At 47.0% G+C, this 18,818-nt stretch overlaps 3 protein-coding genes across 4 annotated transcripts; 2 read left to right on the plus strand and 1 right to left on the minus strand.

Annotated features, from left to right (window-relative positions):
- The first annotated feature begins 2,389 nt into the window (after nt 1-2,389).
- On the plus strand, nt 2,390-5,700 carry LOC101757746 (F-box protein FBW2). The gene is made up of 4 exons (XM_004953920.3): nt 2,390-2,661; nt 3,075-3,171; nt 3,583-3,919; nt 4,794-5,700. Exons 3-4 carry the CDS (start codon nt 3,600-3,602, stop codon nt 5,449-5,451), a joined length of 978 nt encoding a protein of 325 aa, XP_004953977.1. The 5' UTR covers nt 2,390-2,661; nt 3,075-3,171; nt 3,583-3,599; the 3' UTR covers nt 5,452-5,700.
- A 2,445-nt stretch (nt 5,701-8,145) lies between these two features.
- On the minus strand, nt 8,146-12,822 carry LOC101757345 (polyadenylate-binding protein 2). The gene is made up of 6 exons (XM_004953917.3): nt 12,598-12,822; nt 12,408-12,507; nt 11,007-11,077; nt 8,784-8,975; nt 8,564-8,685; nt 8,146-8,491 (listed from the first exon to the last, which is right to left on the minus strand). Exons 1-6 carry the CDS (start codon nt 12,700-12,702, stop codon nt 8,443-8,445), a joined length of 639 nt encoding a protein of 212 aa, XP_004953974.1. The 5' UTR covers nt 12,703-12,822; the 3' UTR covers nt 8,146-8,442.
- A 1,215-nt stretch (nt 12,823-14,037) lies between these two features.
- LOC101758975 (24.1 kDa heat shock protein, mitochondrial) lies at nt 14,038-15,145 on the plus strand. Of its 2 annotated transcripts, none has more exons than XM_004953922.4 (2): nt 14,038-14,383; nt 14,507-15,145. In XM_004953922.4, the coding sequence occupies exons 1-2, from the start codon at nt 14,131-14,133 to the stop codon at nt 14,917-14,919; spliced, it is 666 nt and encodes a 221-aa protein (XP_004953979.1). In that variant the 5' UTR covers nt 14,038-14,130; the 3' UTR covers nt 14,920-15,145. The 2 variants fall into 2 exon arrangements, with proteins under 2 accessions (XP_004953979.1, XP_004953980.1); XM_004953923.4 differs by having other exon boundaries at nt 14,040-14,380.
- Nucleotides 15,146-18,818: the final 3,673 nt, after the last annotated feature.

Here is an 18,818-nt window from a genome sequence, read left to right on the forward strand (position 1 = left end):
GAAGATAATAAGTATATGTTTATGTAAGTATTATGTTCGAATATTTAACAAATGAGAGGTAGCTCAAGGTAATAGTTTGTAGTAATATGGCCTTATTTTTTCATTGGAGACTCTGCATTAGTTCTCACGAGACATGCTAGAAAAAATGACTAATCTTAAAAATTCTCACAAAAATCAGAAACATCAATTATGCAAATTCTATAAGAAGTTACATACCACTATCATTATAAAAATATTTTAAAATAAATCCTAAACCTATATCTAATTTATTGAGCTCGGTCATTATAAAAAGTAATCTAAAATAATCCCACAATCTTCATCCAATTTACTCGTGCATATCATTGTAAAACATAACTTAAAATGCCATTCTAAATTTGTATCTAAGTTACTCATGTATGTTGTTATTAAAAATAACATAAAGTAAACACCTAAATCTTAATCTAATTATCTTCGTGTGCATCATACAGAAATGTTCAAAATTAAACTAATATATGATTCTAAATTACCTATTTATGTTATTGTTAATATAGAAATACTAAGTTAAGGTATATATGCATGACGAGTGTCACCATGTATGTGAGGAAGTGATGAAAAATATTAATTTTTATGATAAACACAGTGTATAGAGGCACGATACAAAATAAAAAAAGTGTGAATGTGGATTGAAAAGGTTATAGAGTAATTACTCATTAAAAATTAATCACAACTGGATATAAATAAGTACATATCTATATGAGTATTATGTTGAAGTATTAAAAAATGAGAGAGTAGTAGGCAGGGGCGGATCTAGAGCCTGGGCTGCAGCCCGGAGCGAGACCATGGAGTCCCTTTAACATATGTGCTGTTTAGCCTAACAAAATGAGGCTTAGGAGACAAGATTAGACTGTTTTAGGTGTGATTCAACAGCTCAGCCCGGGGCGCAGCCCCGTTCTGGATCCGCCCCTGGTAGTAGGTAAATAATTTTGATTATTAGTTAGGAGTTTAATTTCTAAATAATTTTTAAATATAATAGTTTTTATAAATATTAGTCCCTTTGGTACGGGTTGACAGACTAATATATTAAATACACGTTCAATAATGGAGGCCTGGCCGGGTCAAGAGTTTCCGCGTAGGACTCGAGGACAGCGCACTTTCGGAATTCCTTCCCTTCCTTCTCAGACTCGTGCGTGCGTGGGAACCTTAAATTTGTCTTGGCAAGAAGACGCACGCATGGCCGGCCGATGCACGGGCGGGCACGGATCGGGCACCAGTGGAGTGGGCTACAGGCTACGACCAAGCTATAGGAGCGGCGCGCACCCGGCCCGGCCGACAGGGGGGCACGGCGCCACGGCCTCGCGATTCAACGCGACAGGTCGGAGAGGAATCCACACTTGTCCTACTGGCATGGCACCCGCGCCATGCAAATCAACGACCCGCACCGCACCGCGCGTCCGTCCCCCCTGCACACACCTTCACATGCACGCTAGTGGTGACTAGTGACTAGGTTGGTAGGTGATCAACAACGTCTGAACAAAACAAAACAAAACAAAACGAGAGGGAGAAAAGGAGAAAAGAATCATACAGCAGGTCCCTAGCTGGTAGCTGCAAGAAATGCTAAATAACAATATCTGTATTTAAAAAAAAAGTTTCTAGATGAGGCAGTGCAATTTGTTTTTCATGTGTTCAGACTTCTGACAGACTCCAGGCACGATGAGTGAGCTAGGTCAGCGTTGCTACGAACCTGCGTTTATACGGGAAGAAACAATGAGCATTGGCTGCACGTCGCGTCGCCGGGGAAGTGCCAACTCTCTACGGACAGAGGCATTGACTGCTGCGACACGACACAGACACGCACAGTGTGCTCGTCACGCAACGCAACTAACGGCTGAAATGGCAATCCAGCGGGTGCCAAGGCCATTGGCCCATTGTGCATTGACGTGACCTCGCCCAGTGTCTTTCAGTAATAGGATTGTTTTGTTATTCCTTATCAGCTCCCGTGTACTCGCAGATCCTAATGGCCAGCTCCAGCGGCGACGATGTGCCAGTTTTTACTACCAAATCCACCTAACGCTAATCGCTATCGCCTAACCCCAATAATTTCTTCAAGTCATGCTGAACCGTCGAATCAAGGATAAAATCAGCGGATGGATAGACAGAAAATGACTTGAGCAAGCATCTTATCGTCTCTCAAGTCAACATGTTACACCTTTCTTTGATCCTTCTCGTTTCTATCTTCGATTAAATCCAGTCTCGCCATTACATTTCCGTCTGGAGTAGCAGATGCCACCTGGCGACATTTTTACTGTCTTATCGGCTTGTAAATTCTCGTCTGAATTTTGCGTCGAAAGGAAAAGAAAACCAACACGGGCAAGATAAAAAGAAATTCCACATGCCGGGCAATATCGGCACGGGGGGCAGCTGCATCCACAGTACGCCCGCCGCGCGCCCCTCGTTTTTTTCTCCTCCTCGAGAACACGCACACACGGAAGCTAGCTCAGCTCAGCTCACAGCCTTCTTCAGTCTTCTTCTTGTACCGACCATTCTCCCTTGCACTGTCGCCCCGCCCTCTCTCGATTCTCTCTCCAGTCCAGCCGCGGCAGTCCCCCCGCGCCCTTGCATCAGGTGTTGCCTCCTGCAGATCCAAATTGGAATTTGGGCCTTCGTCTCCACATCACCAATCCGGTAAATACGCGGGCAATAAACCACTCTCACTTCCCCCCGGATCCTAACTCTGCTTCTTGCGGTTTTCTCTTGCAAATTATTATGGAAAGGGAAATATTTATATTCTTCCCCTTTTTGCTCTGCTGAGCCCAAAAGGCCGAAGCTTTTGCGTTCTTCCCCACAAATATCTGGAGCAAGCCATACCTTTTGTTTCGTTTGGCCATGGGGTGAAATGGTATGTGGTATGGCCACCAATTGGCATGCTGCCCTTTTCCATCCCTGCAGCTGCAAGAGGCCTTCTTTTTAGATCTGTGCCTTCCTCTTCCTGGTACTCTGTGATTGGAGTCAGTTTTAGAGTTTAATGAAGCTCTTTTTTCTTGCCAACTTTTGGATGACGCTTACATCTTATCCCCCCTTGCTTGCTTCTTGGATAGGTTGCCTTCTTTGGGGTTTGCTCACAGCACACACAAGCCATTTTACTGCTTGGAGGCTGCCACTTTTAGCATCTCTGCCTCTTGAGCGATCTCCAAGGTAAGCAGCCCCCACTCCCTAGGAAGAAATGGAAATAAAAAAGTTTTGGTTCTCCGTTGGAGTGAGGAATTGAGTCCTCTGCACTCCTCCGTGATTTCCTTAGTTCTGATTAGAAAACATATGAGGTTGCTGGATTACTAAAATCATCTTCCCTTTTATCGGATCTTTCAAATTGCTCGGTTCTCTCTTGCTGGCTCAGTCTGCTTGCAAGATCTGAGTCCAGTTGACTTGGTTCTTCCCAGATTCTTTGATTGGAGATGGGGCGTACAAAATGAAGTAGTGTTACCAGCTCTATTCCCCACTTCCTTCCATTTTTCAATCTGAGCTGCGGCAGTTCATCTTGGTAGTTGAAGCATTCATTCGTCAATCATAATGGATAGCTTGTAAGGCCGGTCCTTTCACTCGCTGCAGGGGAAGGGAAGGGAGTGATGGGGGAGTGCGAGGACGCCGAGGAGTACAGGTGCTGGGAGGAGCTGTTGCCGGACGCGCTGGGCCTCATCTTCCGCAACCTTCCGCTCCAGGAGGTGCTCACCGTCGTGCCGCGGGTGTGCAAGTCCTGGGGTCGGGTGGTCGCCGGCCCCTACTGCTGGCAGGAGATCGACATCGAGGAGTGGAGCCAGCAGCAGAGCAAACCGGAGCAGATCGGCCGCATGGTCGAGATGCTCGTCGGCCGCAGCGGCGGCTCGTGCCGCCGCATCAGCGTCTCCGGGCTTCCCTGCGACCCGCTCCTCTCGTTCATAGGAGACCGGTAAGTTTGAATTCTGGCGATGCTCTCTGCTCCTTTCCGTCTTCATTTCCCCATTTTGATTTTGTCGCGGTTTCCTGTGGGTAGTGAACATTTCTGCAAAATTCTTGAAATTACTACTTTCCCCAACGGACCATTAGATTAGAAATCCATGCTCTTCATAATGCATCCCGAATTTTAGAGTCTACATTCTACACTGAGATGGATTCAGAAGGTATCCCCATCATCGGAGTTCAGACTGTCAGTTATCTTAGCCGCGTGAGCTGTGATGGGACGTTTGATTGCAGAGAACAGGCAGATCACTTTGTCAAATTTAAATTTGTGATATGCAAATTCAGGTCCATTTATAAATCTAGTGATTAGTATAAGGCTAGTTGTCAATCTTTGCCATTTGCAATATATAGGTGCAATATAGGATCTCTAGTTTAAACCACTGGTTGTCAGTTCATTGCATGGATCGGTTTTGGGAACGAAAATGTAGATAGGGAGCTTGCAGTCTGATGCATCCGAGCCATCCTTTGGTCTTGAATCCAACTTGTAGGATGTGGATTCACTTCCAAGTTGATCACTTGATATGTATTATTTCTGAATTATCTGCATGGTGAACTAGGATTAGATCTTTTATTCTGAATTGAGCGATACAAATTATTAGATTCGCAAGTACAAACACAAGTACTGCTTGCACATGCGTACAGTCATATACACTGAGGCTCTCACAATTACCCGTCCTCCTACTGGCTAGTGGTTGGTTGGTCACAAGCTTTGCCGTTCAGCTGGTCCACATAATGTAATAACTGTCATAATTTCCAGAGTTACAGTCTCCCAGAATTGGTCACTGATCCTTCTGCATAATGTTCTCCATCTTCCTGTTCACTAGCGCGCGAGCTCTTCGGGCCCTGGAGATTCCACGGAGCGAGATCAGCGACTCCATCGTGGAGACCGTGGCGCCGCGGCTCTCCAACGTCACCTTCCTGGACATCAGCAGCTGCACCAAGATCGGCGCCCGCGCCCTGGAGGCGTTCGGCAAGCACTGCAAGTCCCTGGTGGGGCTCCGGCGCGTGATGCACCCGATCGACCTGGTGGACAAGGAGTGCCAGCACGACGAGGCCCACGCCATCGCCCGCAGCATGCCCAAGCTCCGGCACCTGGAGATGGGGTACATGCTGATCCGGACGGAGGCGGTGGCGGAGATCCTGGGGCAGTGCCGCGACCTCAAGTTCCTGGACCTGCGCGGGTGCTGGGCCGTGGACGACAAGCTCCTGCGGGAGCGCCACCCGGGGCTCCGCGTCCTGGGCCCGCGCGTCGAGGACTGCTACGAGAACACCTACTGGGAGGAGTGCTCCGACTACTCGGACGACGACTCCTCCATCTACTCGTGGGAGTTCATGGACGACGTCGACGGCTACTACGCCGTCGGCAGCGACGACGAGGCCATCTGGGACGACGGCCAGGGGCTCGAGAACCTCGAGGTCAGGTTCTACGGCGGCGGGTTCAGCGAGAGCTTGGCCGGCTTCGACTGGCCACCGTCGCCGTGAGATAGATGGCAGCATATGCAGTTCTTCTTGCTTCTACTGTATGTGTGCGTGTGTGCGTGTGCTGTTCCTGAGCTTGCAGCTATGTTGTTGCTGTACTGTGTCTGCGACACCACTCGATCTCCCCCTCTAGCTTGCAGATATGTGTTAAGTGGACTGCTGCTAATAGTACAATCTAGATGATGTAAACTCTGGTGTTTACATGGAGCAAATCAACATGCATCGGTGAGATTTCACCGGCGCAAATCAACACTCTGATCTCTGCATGTCCTGGGTCTATCATGTGAGCCAGTACAATGCGATGCAAAGATTTTAAAGATCGCGCGGCCGGCCTCTGCACCCTCGTGTATCGGACAAGATCGATGCGCACGCAGTGCCGCAGGGGCCGTGGCCCGCTGCAGCGGAGTCTGAAGAGTACCCGCTCGCTTTGAGTTGAGAGATGCTGCAGCACATGCCATGCCAATGCAGCGCGGCACGGCAGTGGCATGGCAGTGCAGCCCCCGGGCGCACGCAAACGCAAGCAGGCAGCTAAAAGCTACTCCGCTTTTAGGCCGGGCCGGGGCCGGACCACGGCGCCTGGCTGCTGCCTGATCCCAAGATTTTGCCCGAAACCATGTGGTAAAGCGGGGATCTTTCCTGAGAAATCAGAATCAGGTGGGGGTGGACGGCGACGCCCGTGGCTGCCAAGCCGATTGTCTCTTGCAAGGCAAGCTAGCCCCGGCGTCTCGCTGCGCCTGCTGCCGCCTGCGCTGCGCGCCTCTGCAGGCAAGCCTTGGCGCTGCACGCTAGATTCTGACGGGGTTTTCCCAATTCCCATGCGAGCAGGATCAGGAGGCAGGTGCAGCCTATTTTATCTACCTTGAGGTATGGTCAGGTCAGGTCTGAACGGATGGATGCCTCTGCCAAAATATTTTGACGCCTTCTGGGGGTAATCTATACTAGGCACTGATCTTTGGGAGAGAACAGAGATAACCGGGCCAGGATTTGCCTACTTGACATCACGCTGCTGCTGCTAACTGTGCTGAGGAACAAGTGTCTCAGAAATGATTCTTGTGCATCTTGGTTATGTGCCTTGTGTGTGTTTTTTCTTGTCCTTAATATTATTCTAGCATTCAGAGAGACAAGTGGTGAAAAGGGGTTATCTATGTTAAACTTGAGTTGAAGACATTATTTCTCTCATTCTAGTAGTGCTTGAGTTGAAGAGCTAGAGAAAGGAAAACAAAGGGGACAGACCTGAGATAGAAAGGACAGATGGCTGTGGACCTACTGCACTGTACTGCGCTACTCCTACATACACATTTTTGGCAAATACATGTACGGCACTACACTTTGCTGCGTGCCAATGGCTCAGATCTTTCTTGATTAGTGCGGCATCAATTCTCAAAAGGATAGCGAAAAGGATTAAACTTTTCTGGAAATCCGCAATCGGCACCGGCATCAGGATATTGTTAATGAGGGATTTCTGAATAGGATGTCTGTATTCCTGCTACCCCAAGCCTCGCCCTTTTCACTTTGGTTTTTATGTTTTCCATGCGTCCTCACCTCACCTCACCTGCCACGCCTTTGTCCCCTATAGCTTTATTAACTTTGCAAGATTCCCCTGTTGGAACTTGTGGTTGACAATAGCATGGGGGGAGTAGGGCTGCCGGCTAAGCCTTATCAGGTTGTTGCGGCTCCTGTAACCATCCGCTGTGCTGTGCTGTGATCCTGTGACTCTCCCTTTGGCATCAGCAGCATCATGAGAGCAATCAGAGGCCGTCTGCAATATTCTTCCTGTGTTGGAATGATGGGCAAAAGGGGGGGAGGGGGGATGTTGGAGTGATACTAGTATATTACAGAGACTTTATGTCGGCACTGCGGTAACCACGGATCAGCTTTGCCCGCGGTAAACAGTCTGGTAAAGGGAGGCTGATTATTAGTTGAGGCTTTTGATTTGCAGGTTTACTGTCTGGTAAAAGGGGACTGATTAGTTACGGCTTGAGGCCCAGGACATTGGTCGATGCGCAGGGAACATGGATGCCGAGATTAGAGAACGGATGCTCCGAGAGTATCAGAGCACTCAGCACTAGACGCTGATACCGTTGTTGCTGCAACTGCAAGAAGACGAATCTAGGTAGCAATCTGCAATACGATAGACAAACAGCTATAACAAGATTCAAACAGCCCAGAGAGCTGACAGTTGTGAACTTGTGTGTGACGACTATGGGTCTACCGTCTACGGCTGCATGGCTTCATTAGGACAAATATCATATCACTCACGATTTCTTGGTTTCGGCTTCCTTTGGAACATAGGATTCATTTAAGAATTTTGTGGGATTTGAATTTTTCCTATGTGACCCTTTGAAACAAAGGATTAGCTATCTTCTATTCCTTCAGAGTTCCTACGGAATGGCTCAATTCATAGGAATTTTGAACAAAATCTAACATGAGATCCAACCTCTTGGAAACTTTCCTTTATGTCTCTCTCTTCTCATTCCTTTATTTCTCCTATGTTGCATCCAAACTTTCCTACATTCTTAAAGGATTGCAAATGTCATGCAACTCTATTCCTATGTTTTTTTCTATTCCTACATTTTGATATTCCCCTTCATTTGGATTTATACTGATGGCTCATGTTTATCTGTATCCATATCACTGTCAATTCTTTCCACAGCTATTCTGAAGTGAGTTGTAAAAGGCTGTTAGAATCAAGAGTACTAAAGAAGGGCAATAGAATACTGAAATAACTCCGGGGAAAGAGCACAAATCAGTATTACACAATGTTGTTTTTTCAGTTATTACATCTTGTATCACAGCAAGACGATATTACAAGTCCCATAAGGCGGCACTTAAACAGAGGTCACAAAAGGCACCTGGGGCAGGAGCATTCAACCGCAACAATAATGTCTTACTATGAAACAGGCAATTGTGCAAATGAAACACCAGCAGGTAGAGTAGAATTATTCCCGAGACTGACTGTGGCTGGATTTGCATTTAACTTCATGACACCGTACTTCAGAAGTAAGGTCTGTAGCGCATAGGCCGGCGGAATCTTGGAGCCCTCCTGCAAATATATAAATGGCTATGTTAGAAAAGAAAACTAGAAATCCACATTGTAAAAGACCACAAAACTTACCCATATCCATATGGGGGGAAGTACGGTGCTCCATATGATCTATAAGGGTAGCCGTGGTAGGGGTTATATCCACGTGGTGGACGCTGCTTCATCCCAGGAACATTAGTCCTCTTTGGTGCAACCTGTTGAGCACAAAGCAAAGAGTGTAAGATTGAGCATCGTTCAGAAGCTCTTTTGAACTCTTGAGATCACATTGAACCTCCGCCAGATATGTCTGTACCTTAATCTGGCGACCATGCAATTCAGATTCATTCAAATTAAGAGCCTCCTGGACAGCTTCTTGTTCCAGAAATTCAACATAGGCAAAACCTTTTGGCTGCCCAAACTTGTCAGTCAAGATTGTCACCCGATTGACAGTTCCACAAGCTTGGAAGTGCTGCTGCACTTCTTCCGGTGTACATGCATAATCAACCTAAGGTAATATGATTGTATCAGCAAAATTATGTTAACGAGTGCTGAGTGGAAAACGGAAAGTAAAACCACAAATTATGAGTTAAGTAATTAACTCATACGCTAGGTAAACTAAGCACCAAGCAGGTGAAAAGATCCACAACACAAAAAAAAATGACTGAATCAATCCATATTTGATGTCATAGCCTTAAATAAATAAAGAAAACCATCACTCAAGAAGTGACAGCAGTTACTGGGACAAAATAGTTGATGTAAACTTTAAAATGATTAACTCCCTAAAAGACAACCATTCATTTTAAAATATAAGCTTGGTAGAATCCTAGAAGGCTTCATTTTAAAGGTTACCTCTCTAATATTTTGAAGGTATATGTATGGCAAAATAGCTGAATTTGATAAAATGACAAACAACATTTATTTAAATCGCATTGAAGCTTAGGTCAAGGTGCCACTTTAGATGAAAACGGAGATACTGATTTTTACATGTAATACAATGTACTATGACAAATATCACCCCAAGGGATATATTGGAGAAACTGACATGCCAAGTTGACTAATATGTAAGACAAAAAACATAGAAGGGATATATTGGAGATATGTGAGTAGTAAATAGAAAAAAAAGTAGCATCTTACTAAGAGCCTAAAACTTAACACTTACGATAACAAATTCAAACCATTTGATTTTAAATTACCAGTTAACATAAGAATGCAAAGGAAAGAAGCATGCACAGTAAGCCTTTTTTTTCCTTGTAGCATCCATAACTGTTAATATCTCAGCTAAGTTGATAACTTCCTACAACTTCGTGAGCTGCAACACTGTTTTCTTAGCACCATTATTAGTTTGTAAACTGCAGGTATGTCTGCTGCATGTCACTCATATGTAACTAAATATCAGGCAGCATTTATCCTCATGTTAGTAAGAAAAAGAAGCCATCACAATATGATCCGATAAAATACAATTGTTGGGTGAGATGACAAATAAAAGGGAAAAGGTGGGAAGATAGGCAGAGCACAAGTTCACAAACAGCAAAGAATAGAGTCAAAGATTAATGTTTCCTACTGTTACACTTACATGTCATACCTATGCACCACTCAGGTGATATCATTGGACCAGCAGCTAGGGATAACACTGCATCAGATGCCGGCTCCAGTCAAAAAGGGCCATCCCAAGTGTACCAGCAGCTCTGTGCTGACTTCCTTTGCTTCATCAGGGAGGTCTTCTAAGTTCTAACCTATGATATCTATATTGTACTTTTTTACTCTTTCCTTTTTCTTTTCTTTTTTTCCATGCACTTTTTTTTATATTTTTTTTTCAGATATCTTTCTATTTTTCTCTCTTTCTTTTCACACTAACCTAACTCTGAAATATGGGCCAGGTGCCCGCTAGTCAATTTGAAAGGCTTGCTCAAGCACACTGCCTGCGACCATCACCATTACTTAATCAATGCACAAAAACAACAAAATGAAACTCCATAAAGGCAACAAAGGGGTATTGATGAGTACTGATAGCAAAGGATGATGATAAAGCACACATGAAACACTTCACAACAGCGCATTGCATTATGAGGAAACCAATAAGCATTGGGGAGCAAGGAAGCAATAATTAAATTAGGGACAAGTTTTGGTATTCTGTCTGCCAATAAAGACATCCAGCAGTCCCAGAGGCCAGTACTATTTCCATTTTCTAAAAAAATAAAGACATCCAGCACTAAATCATTTTCCAGTAGAAATGCAATCATTGAGTTTCTGAAAAGGGAAGTAGCAAGGTAGTAGGCTTTTTCAGAGAAACATTTCATAACACTAAGTGTAGAGTGCCAAAAAAATTCCAGTTAGCAACTAAGCAATATGTGCGTGTGCTATTTAATAATACAGATATCCACGTTTTGTCCTTCATGTTTCATAGCATGTAGAATAACAAGAATACTATATAGAAATTTTTAACAGCAACAAAATATAGTAACGCAAATATGCGTTGAATTATAGACGTATACACCCACAGTAGGGAAAGAGAGAAAGAGAGCTTATATAATCTTACATTTCCAACATAGACAGAGCGGGCATCCACCTGCTCCTTTGCCTCAGCTGTAGATGCACTAGGGTCACCTCCTGCAAAACAGAAGAGCGATTCTGTCAAGAGAACTTGCACCTTGTGTTAGACTAGCGAGCTAAAATTAAAGTAAACCATCGATCAACTAAGTCATGACAGACCAGCATATCCATGAGAAGACAAGAATGCAGTAAAACATAGATTTTTTTTTCTGAAGGCTCATCAAGATAGATTTTCTTTGGATATATGCTTCTCTGGAACATGAGACATGGATCCACATGCACACAAAAAAAGTGGTACCCCCTCCGCTGGCTAAACTTTTGAAACTTTGAGCATCTATAATTTTTTAAATATTTCATTTAGAACATGAAGGTCATACATGTAGATTATTCTTAAAAATATGTTCATGATCTCATAGTCTATTATATTCCATAAATATATTGCGGCAGTAGGCACGCACACATTGGAGAGCGTTCCATGTACAAAATGACAAATATTTTATAGTCGGGAGCACTGATTTGGATCAACGTGAACATACCAGAAGGAATCCCAACATACTCACAAGAAGTAACAATCTATATTCTGCATAGAAGAACTTTTCAATTGAAAATCACCAAACATATGTCCAAGGCACAAGAAAGTTATCCTACAGAACCAAGTATGCAGCTACACAGAGGAATGAGTTCACCACTTCAGTAAAAGAATCAAAGAACTACTTTCATTGCAGGTACATGAATTCATGGTTAGAGGTATAGTTCAGTGTATGCAGTAAGCAATATATGAAACAGAGAGATTGCCGATTTGCCATATTAAGGGTCGGTGAATAAGATATAAATGATACCAGACAGAGAAACACAGAAGATTAAAGGATCTAAAATAGAATGGAAAATAGAGGAGGCCAAGGTACAAGTATCACGAGAAGGGTTAGTTGTAGGTGATAAATAGAAATTTTAGCACAAAAGTTTTTTAGCGCGTTCCTGGTCATAAGTGCACAAGAAAACAGCCTCAGCAAAGGAATCTGAAAGGACAACTAGACTGGATTCTAACTGCGGTCCGATCAGAACACACAAAACCAAGTTAAATGTACAACATGTACAGTAATGAAATATGGAATCCAAGTTGTGTAGAAAATATCAACAGCATGATTGCATACTTCACGCACAGTAAACAAGTTAAAAAGCAAGCGAACTGAGCATATGAAGGATTAGTCACAAGTTTATCGAGTAACCAAATAATGAATCCGGTCATAGTTGCAGGCACTGATCTTAACTGGCTCGAACAGTTTTAAAGCTTATTCCATCGAATATAGCGAAGCATATCGAATAACTGTTATGTAGCCTAAATACATCGCAAAAGAAGCATCGAAAAGGTAAGGTGGGGGAGCACAACCTTGCATCTCCTTGGCGACCTTGGCCTGCATATCACGGAGGGCAGCAGCCTCCTCCTCCATCTCCTTCAACCTGCGCTTCATCTCGTCGAGCTCCTGCAGCTGGACGAACCCAAGGCCCAAGGGGGTCAGCTACCCGTACGGGCCTAGGGCTAGGGTTTAGCGCAAGAGACACGGATCCAGGGATGGTACCTTCGCCGCGTCGTCCCCGCCGGCGGCCATATCGACGTCGGCGCCGTCCATGTCGCCGTCCTCCGGGATCTCCTGGCCGTAAACCTCGTGCTCTTCCTCGTCCATGGCGGCGTCAGCTCCCTCGCCTCCCCGAATTTCCCCTCTGGCCCGATCTGACACGACGATTCGGCCGTAGCAGGTGCTGGTTTGGTGAGCAAAGGATCCGTCGCCTTGGACGGAGAAAGGTGAGTGGGCTTGGGCTGTGAGTTTGATGATGGGCCTTATGGTGCTCGAGTCATGACAGATTGGAAAAGGTCTATTCAACACCCCTTAACCGAAAAACCGGATGTTTCAACCCGCACCAACTATTGAAACGGTCCGACACCCCTGAGTGGTTTTAGCTGACGTGGCACCATGTCACCCATCCTATGTGTTGCCATGACAGCCGCGAGGGTATAAACTGGATCACATTGATAGTTCGAGGGGTTAGCTAGACTTTATAAGAATAAAATAAAATAAAATAAAAAATATTTTTTCTTAGAAAAGATATGCAATTAAAAATTCTAAAACCTAGTTTAGTCTTCTAAAATTCATTATAGCTTAGAAACATATGAAACCAATCTTATTTTTTTAAAAAAAATCATGCTCTATCTTACAGTGCTTAGCCAAGTGTTATTTAATTATTTTATGATCCTCTTTTGATGTTTATTTGCTACTAGTTAGTCTCGTTATCTATTATAATTAGTTGATAGTGACGACTCGAACTACGTAGAAGTGACTTTGACTCAAGTGTCAACACCACCTCATATTTAATCCTATTTAGAAATGTGCGACCCATATATAGCATGGTTAGATCTTTTATTTAATTGAATGATTTGTTTTTACAAGGCATATTAAGATAAAAAGCACGTTTTCTCCAACCTAAAATGAATTTCTCGTGAATTTTCTAAAACTAAACCGGATTTTAGAATTTTTTTAATTGCATATCTATCCTATATTTTTTTTATTTTTATTTTTTTGATAAAGTCTAGTTGACCCTTGAACTATCAAGGTTTTCCTCGTAGCTGATGTGGCGCCATGTAGAACGGCTGACACGGCGCCACGGCAGTTAAAATCGCCGCGAAAACTGCTCAGGGGGTAAATCGGACGGTTTCAATAGTTGATGGGTGTGAAACGTCTGGTTTTTCGGTTGAGGGGTAAACATCAAACAAGGTCGATAGTTGAGGGGTGTTGAGTAGACTTTTTCCTTGACAGATTCGGCCTGTTGATCTTGCCCATCTGATTCGACTGCATTGTGGGCCTAGTAACCTGGCGGTAGCTGGGCCCACTCTGACGAGCGGAGCAACGCGCGGCTGCACTCTGAACTCGCGCCTCTTCTGGAATGTTCGGCCACCGCAGGTTCTTCCTGAACCTTCTGAATTCTTCTCCAAGCTTTGCGCCGCTATATAAATTCCTCCACTTTCCTACGGTATTTACACCACAAGAAGAAATCCACGAACATCGCAGCGAAAGAGAAAGCAGATCAAACCCAGGGAGGAAGAAAGAGGGAGTGTCATGGCTTCCACTGTGGCTTCCAAGAGGGTCGTCCCGCTGGTCCGCGCGCTGGAGAAGCTCCTCGCCGCGCCGTCCGCGCCCTTTGCTGGCTCCGCACTCAGGCCGGTGGCAGTCGCCGGTGGCCTCCGCGGTTACAACACCGGCGCTCCCCTCCGCCGTTACGAGGGGGCCGAGTCGGACGAGGACGGCGTCCGCGAGTACGAGAACTGTCGCGGCGGCCGGGACTACGCTGTGCCCAGCCTGTTCTCAGGTAGTCGTCATCCTCGTGCCATGCCCGACTCATATCTTCGTTCTCTCAACTGAGATAATGGAATTCGATCGCATTGAATGGTCGTAGTCTGTACTCTGTACTGATTCCGTTTTGGTCTTCATCCAGATGTTTTCCGTGATCCGTTCAGTGCGCCGCAGAGCCTCGGCCGCCTGCTGAGCCTGATGGACGACATGGCGACGGCGTCGCCGGTCCGTGCCGGCGCGGTGCGGCGCGGCTGGAACGCAAGGGAGGACGAGGAGGCGCTCCACCTGCGGGTGGACATGCCGGGGCTGGGCAAGGAGCACGTCAAGGTGTGGGCGGAGCAGAACAGCCTGGTGATCAAGGGCGAGGGCGAGAAGGAGGCCGGCGAGGACGAGGCCGCCCCGCCCCCGAGGTACACCGGCCGCATCGAGCTGTCGCCGGAGGTTTACAGGATGGACACGATCAAGGCCGAGATGAAGAACGGCGTGCTCAAGGTGGTCGTGCCCAAGGTGAAGGAGCAGCAGCGCAAGGACGTCTTCCAAGTCAACGTCGAGTAGATCTTTCCAGATGAAAGTCAAACCTCTGAGTCTGAGGGGCTACTAAACTAGATTTTCTCTTTTTTTTATCCAGTCTTTAAAGGATTTCATCTTGTGAAAATAAGCAACGTAGAACTCGGTAGCGATTTTGCTTTTTAGTGTGAGATCCAGCGGATTTGCAACGTGTATGGTGTTTATGCTTTCTCCTCTTGTAATCGAACACGTTCTATTTTTCTGTTTTATTTTTACACGAGCATCAAATGTGTCTCACCCGAATCGAACGTGAACACGTTCGGTCATAAGTAGATGGACCAGCTCCACCCACGTATCTACACATTACAGTTACTGTGTGATACAGTACTGTTGATTTTAACACGTATGGAATTGGCGTCAAGAAAGGAAAGGATTAACTGATGCGGTGAGACGAAAAGGTCACGATTGGGAATCAGCCGATTGGTGCTACAGTTGGAGATCGGCCGATTGGTGCTGCAGTGTTTTGGCGGATGGAGTTGGTAGAAATCGGCCGATTAAGAGGCTGGGGCAATTGGGCCAATATGGGCTTAAAGTGAATTACGAAGAGAAAATAAAGGGGATTGGCCCACATGAGCGCAACGACCAACTCCGATACGAGTCGTACTTGTAAATATTCGTTTTCGTTTAAAATTAGAGATAGAATCCTAGTCGGTTAAGAGGTTGGTTGTAACAGGCTATAAATAGCCATCTTTAGAGATCCGTAAAAACAACATCAAATCAATACATCAATCTACTATTTCCTCGTACTTTACTTTCAAGTCGGCGACTTCGCTAATACTTTTCTTCTTTTCACGAGTTCGTACGGGTTGGCAGGGCTGCATCGACTCGATCTCCGGCCGATTCTGTAAGTTCCGTTTATCGAGTAATATCTAAGCTTTAACTTCGGGCGCATCGCTGTCGTTTCGTTTAGATTTATTCACCAGTTATCGATATTTACTAGAATTCTAGGTTTTACCTGTTGTTTTAGTTTTATCACCAGTTATCCAGCTTGGAATTAGAGCTTTCGGCTTATTTACCTTTATCGCTTATCTATCACTTTCGCATAGCCGATTAGATCTGTTTCAAGTGTTGCTTCTGTAGCGTTGTCTAGTTTACTCTGGTAGTTTTCTTTACAAACGTTACCTAGTTGTCGGCTGCACCATAGCCGATTTCCTTGTTATAGCAAATCGGCCGATTCGCTGATGAGATTCATCGAGATCGGAACCTCAGTCGATCGCAGCCTCTGGGATCTGATACGTTTCCTTCCTTGCCAATCAACAGGTCAGATTGGCTGGCACGCCGCGCGAACCGCACCAGGACGATTAGCCGAACATGAGTTAAGCAGATTCTCCCGGGTCGTGTGTCCGATGCTGAGATTCAATCGGCTGATCTTTAGCGCCAACAAGTATCTAGGGGTGTTTGGTTTTAGTTTTTAGTTCAGTGATACAATACCTAGGTAGACAGGTGCTACACTTTAGCTCCTATTTGGACACTAATTAGATCTATTAAACATAGATTAATTGTACAACCCTAAGTTAAATCTATTAAGCCTAAATCTATTAAGCCTAATTAGTTTATGATTTGACAATGTGGTGCTACAGTAACCATTGCTAATGATGGATTAATTAGGTTTAATAGATTCTATTAGTTTTGTAATTAGCTCATGTTTAATCTTTCTAATTAGCACCTGAATATCGATATGACAGGGTTCAATTTTAACCCTGTCTCCCAAACAGGCTGCAGCTTAGCAGCGCTGTGCAGCCATTTGCCGCCGCCGCCTGACTCCTCGGCCAGGTAAGCTCGCCGTCGAGTGACCACGCCATAGCGCGCGCCGGTGCCACCCGAGCGGACAGGATGATGGCGTTGAGTTTCGTCGGCGCCACCAGCCACGCCCTGCCCTGGGTGCGGCCTTCACATCGTGCTGCCAGCGTTGGAACTGCGGCGAGCAGTAGCGGCTGGGGACGTGGCGGCGCTCCGGCAGTGGGACGGCGCACGCGCGGAGGGGACTCACAGGTCCCCAGTCCCCTACCTCCCCGGCTGCTGGTGTAGAAACGGTGACAGATCCGGCGTTTCCAACTAGGCCGTTGGTCCGCCGGCCGGTGTTATGCCGAGGGACGTCTCGTTGTCGCGCCCGTTGATGTCGCTCGACGTGGAAAGTGACTTCCACGGCGCCGGGGTGCTTGCCTGCTTGGGGCCCGCGCGCGGCCGACGCACGTACACGAGCGCAGGATGAGGTGTAGGAGCTCCAATAATCGCCATGCGCAACGCGCAGGAGACCGTGCACGTACACGATCGACCACGCATGCGCGCACCCCTGTGCGTGGCACTCCCTCGCAAGCCGCCGTGCCGAACCGGCCGGGCCGCCGCAGCATGCCGACGTACGAACCCGGCGGCGACGGCGAGCACGGGGAACACGGCGCGCCCACGCTCTCCACGGCGGAGGGCCTGTCCGTGCCGGGGACGGCCGGACGGGCACTTCGGGTTCGGGAACGGGGCACGGGCAAGTTGCTGGCTCGATGCAGAACTAGCAGCACGTTCTGATTCGTGATTCCACAACTCCACAAAATCACAAATGCCTAATGCACATAAACAGTGAAAATGTTCAGAGCTTCATCAGTAGACTAACCAAGGTCAGCAGATGCAGACACTCCTAACTGATGCCAGTGGCGACCTGTCCACCCAAAGGCCCCCAAGCACCCATCCCACGCAGCACCCAGCAGAATCGGGAGAGATGAGTTGACTGAAAAAAAAGAAACCTGATGAAGTTGCAGTCGGATGCTTGAGCGACTGGTAGTCCGTCCAGTATCGCCATGCCGGAACTCCATGGAGACGCGGCGCAGGCCGCTGAGCGCTGACGATGCCGTCATCGTCCAACCGACCAACCCTGCAAGCCGCCAGGGCGCGGCTCACTGAAGCACACACGTGGACGGCGTGGCGTGAAGAGGCTTGTCCATGCATGGCACCGGACCGCCGGTGGCTTCGGGAACGCTCGGCGAGGCCTCGTTGGAGTTGAGGCCAGCCCGAAGATCGATGACTACTTGGTCGATCAAGCGCGCTCGAGTGGCTTGCCACATTGACCCGTGACCTTGGGATCGGCACGCTTGGAAGCCTCTTCGGAGGCGCTGCGCTGGACGAAGCCTAGCGTACGTTCGTTTCAGCTTATTCAGCCGGCTTATCAGCTATTGAACAGTATTTTTCTCTCACAACAAATTAGCCATTTCAACTTTTCAGCCGACAGCTCAGCCGAACAGCCTAGTCGGCAGCCGGCCGGCGCGCTCCGCAACGTCGTCGCCAGACGCTGGCCACGTCGAGGGCGCTAGGGACGCTCGTCGTGGAGCCTCACCGGCAGCTAGCCGGCGCCAAGGCTCTGCCTTCGCCATGCTGCCGGCGTTGGAAGCCATGGACCACGGTGACCGGGGCGAGCAGTAGCGGCGGGGACGTGGAGGCGCTCCGGCGGCGAGGCGACGCGCGGAGCGGAGGTTACGGAGTCCCCCTGCCCAGGGTTGGGGCCTCGGGGGTGGACGGAGGCTGGCACTAAAGAATCATTCAGTGATGCGATTACATCGTGCATTAATGCGGCAACAAGGGATACAACACCTAGATTGGTTGCCGGCGCAGGATGCTCTTGTAGCGGCAGACTTGCTGGCATCGAGATGATGTCCTGGGCCGAGTGGCTATTGCCATCAGTCGTAGACTATGAGCTCGGGCCTCCAATTTCCATGCTGGAGGATTTCCTGCCAAAGACAAGTTGTCAGAAGACATACTACAAGGCAATATCAAGCTGCAATTAGTACTCTAATGAAAGTACAAGCACTTACTTTAAAGACCTCTTCACCTTCAAAGAGGGTTCCCCCCGATAATCGCATAGGCTTCATCATCGATGGATGGCTTTCTTTAGCAGGGCTTGT

Source organism: Setaria italica, chromosome I (genome assembly GCF_000263155.2).
Source record: "Setaria italica strain Yugu1 chromosome I, Setaria_italica_v2.0, whole genome shotgun sequence".
Taxonomy (NCBI): Eukaryota; Viridiplantae; Streptophyta; class Magnoliopsida; order Poales; family Poaceae; genus Setaria; species Setaria italica.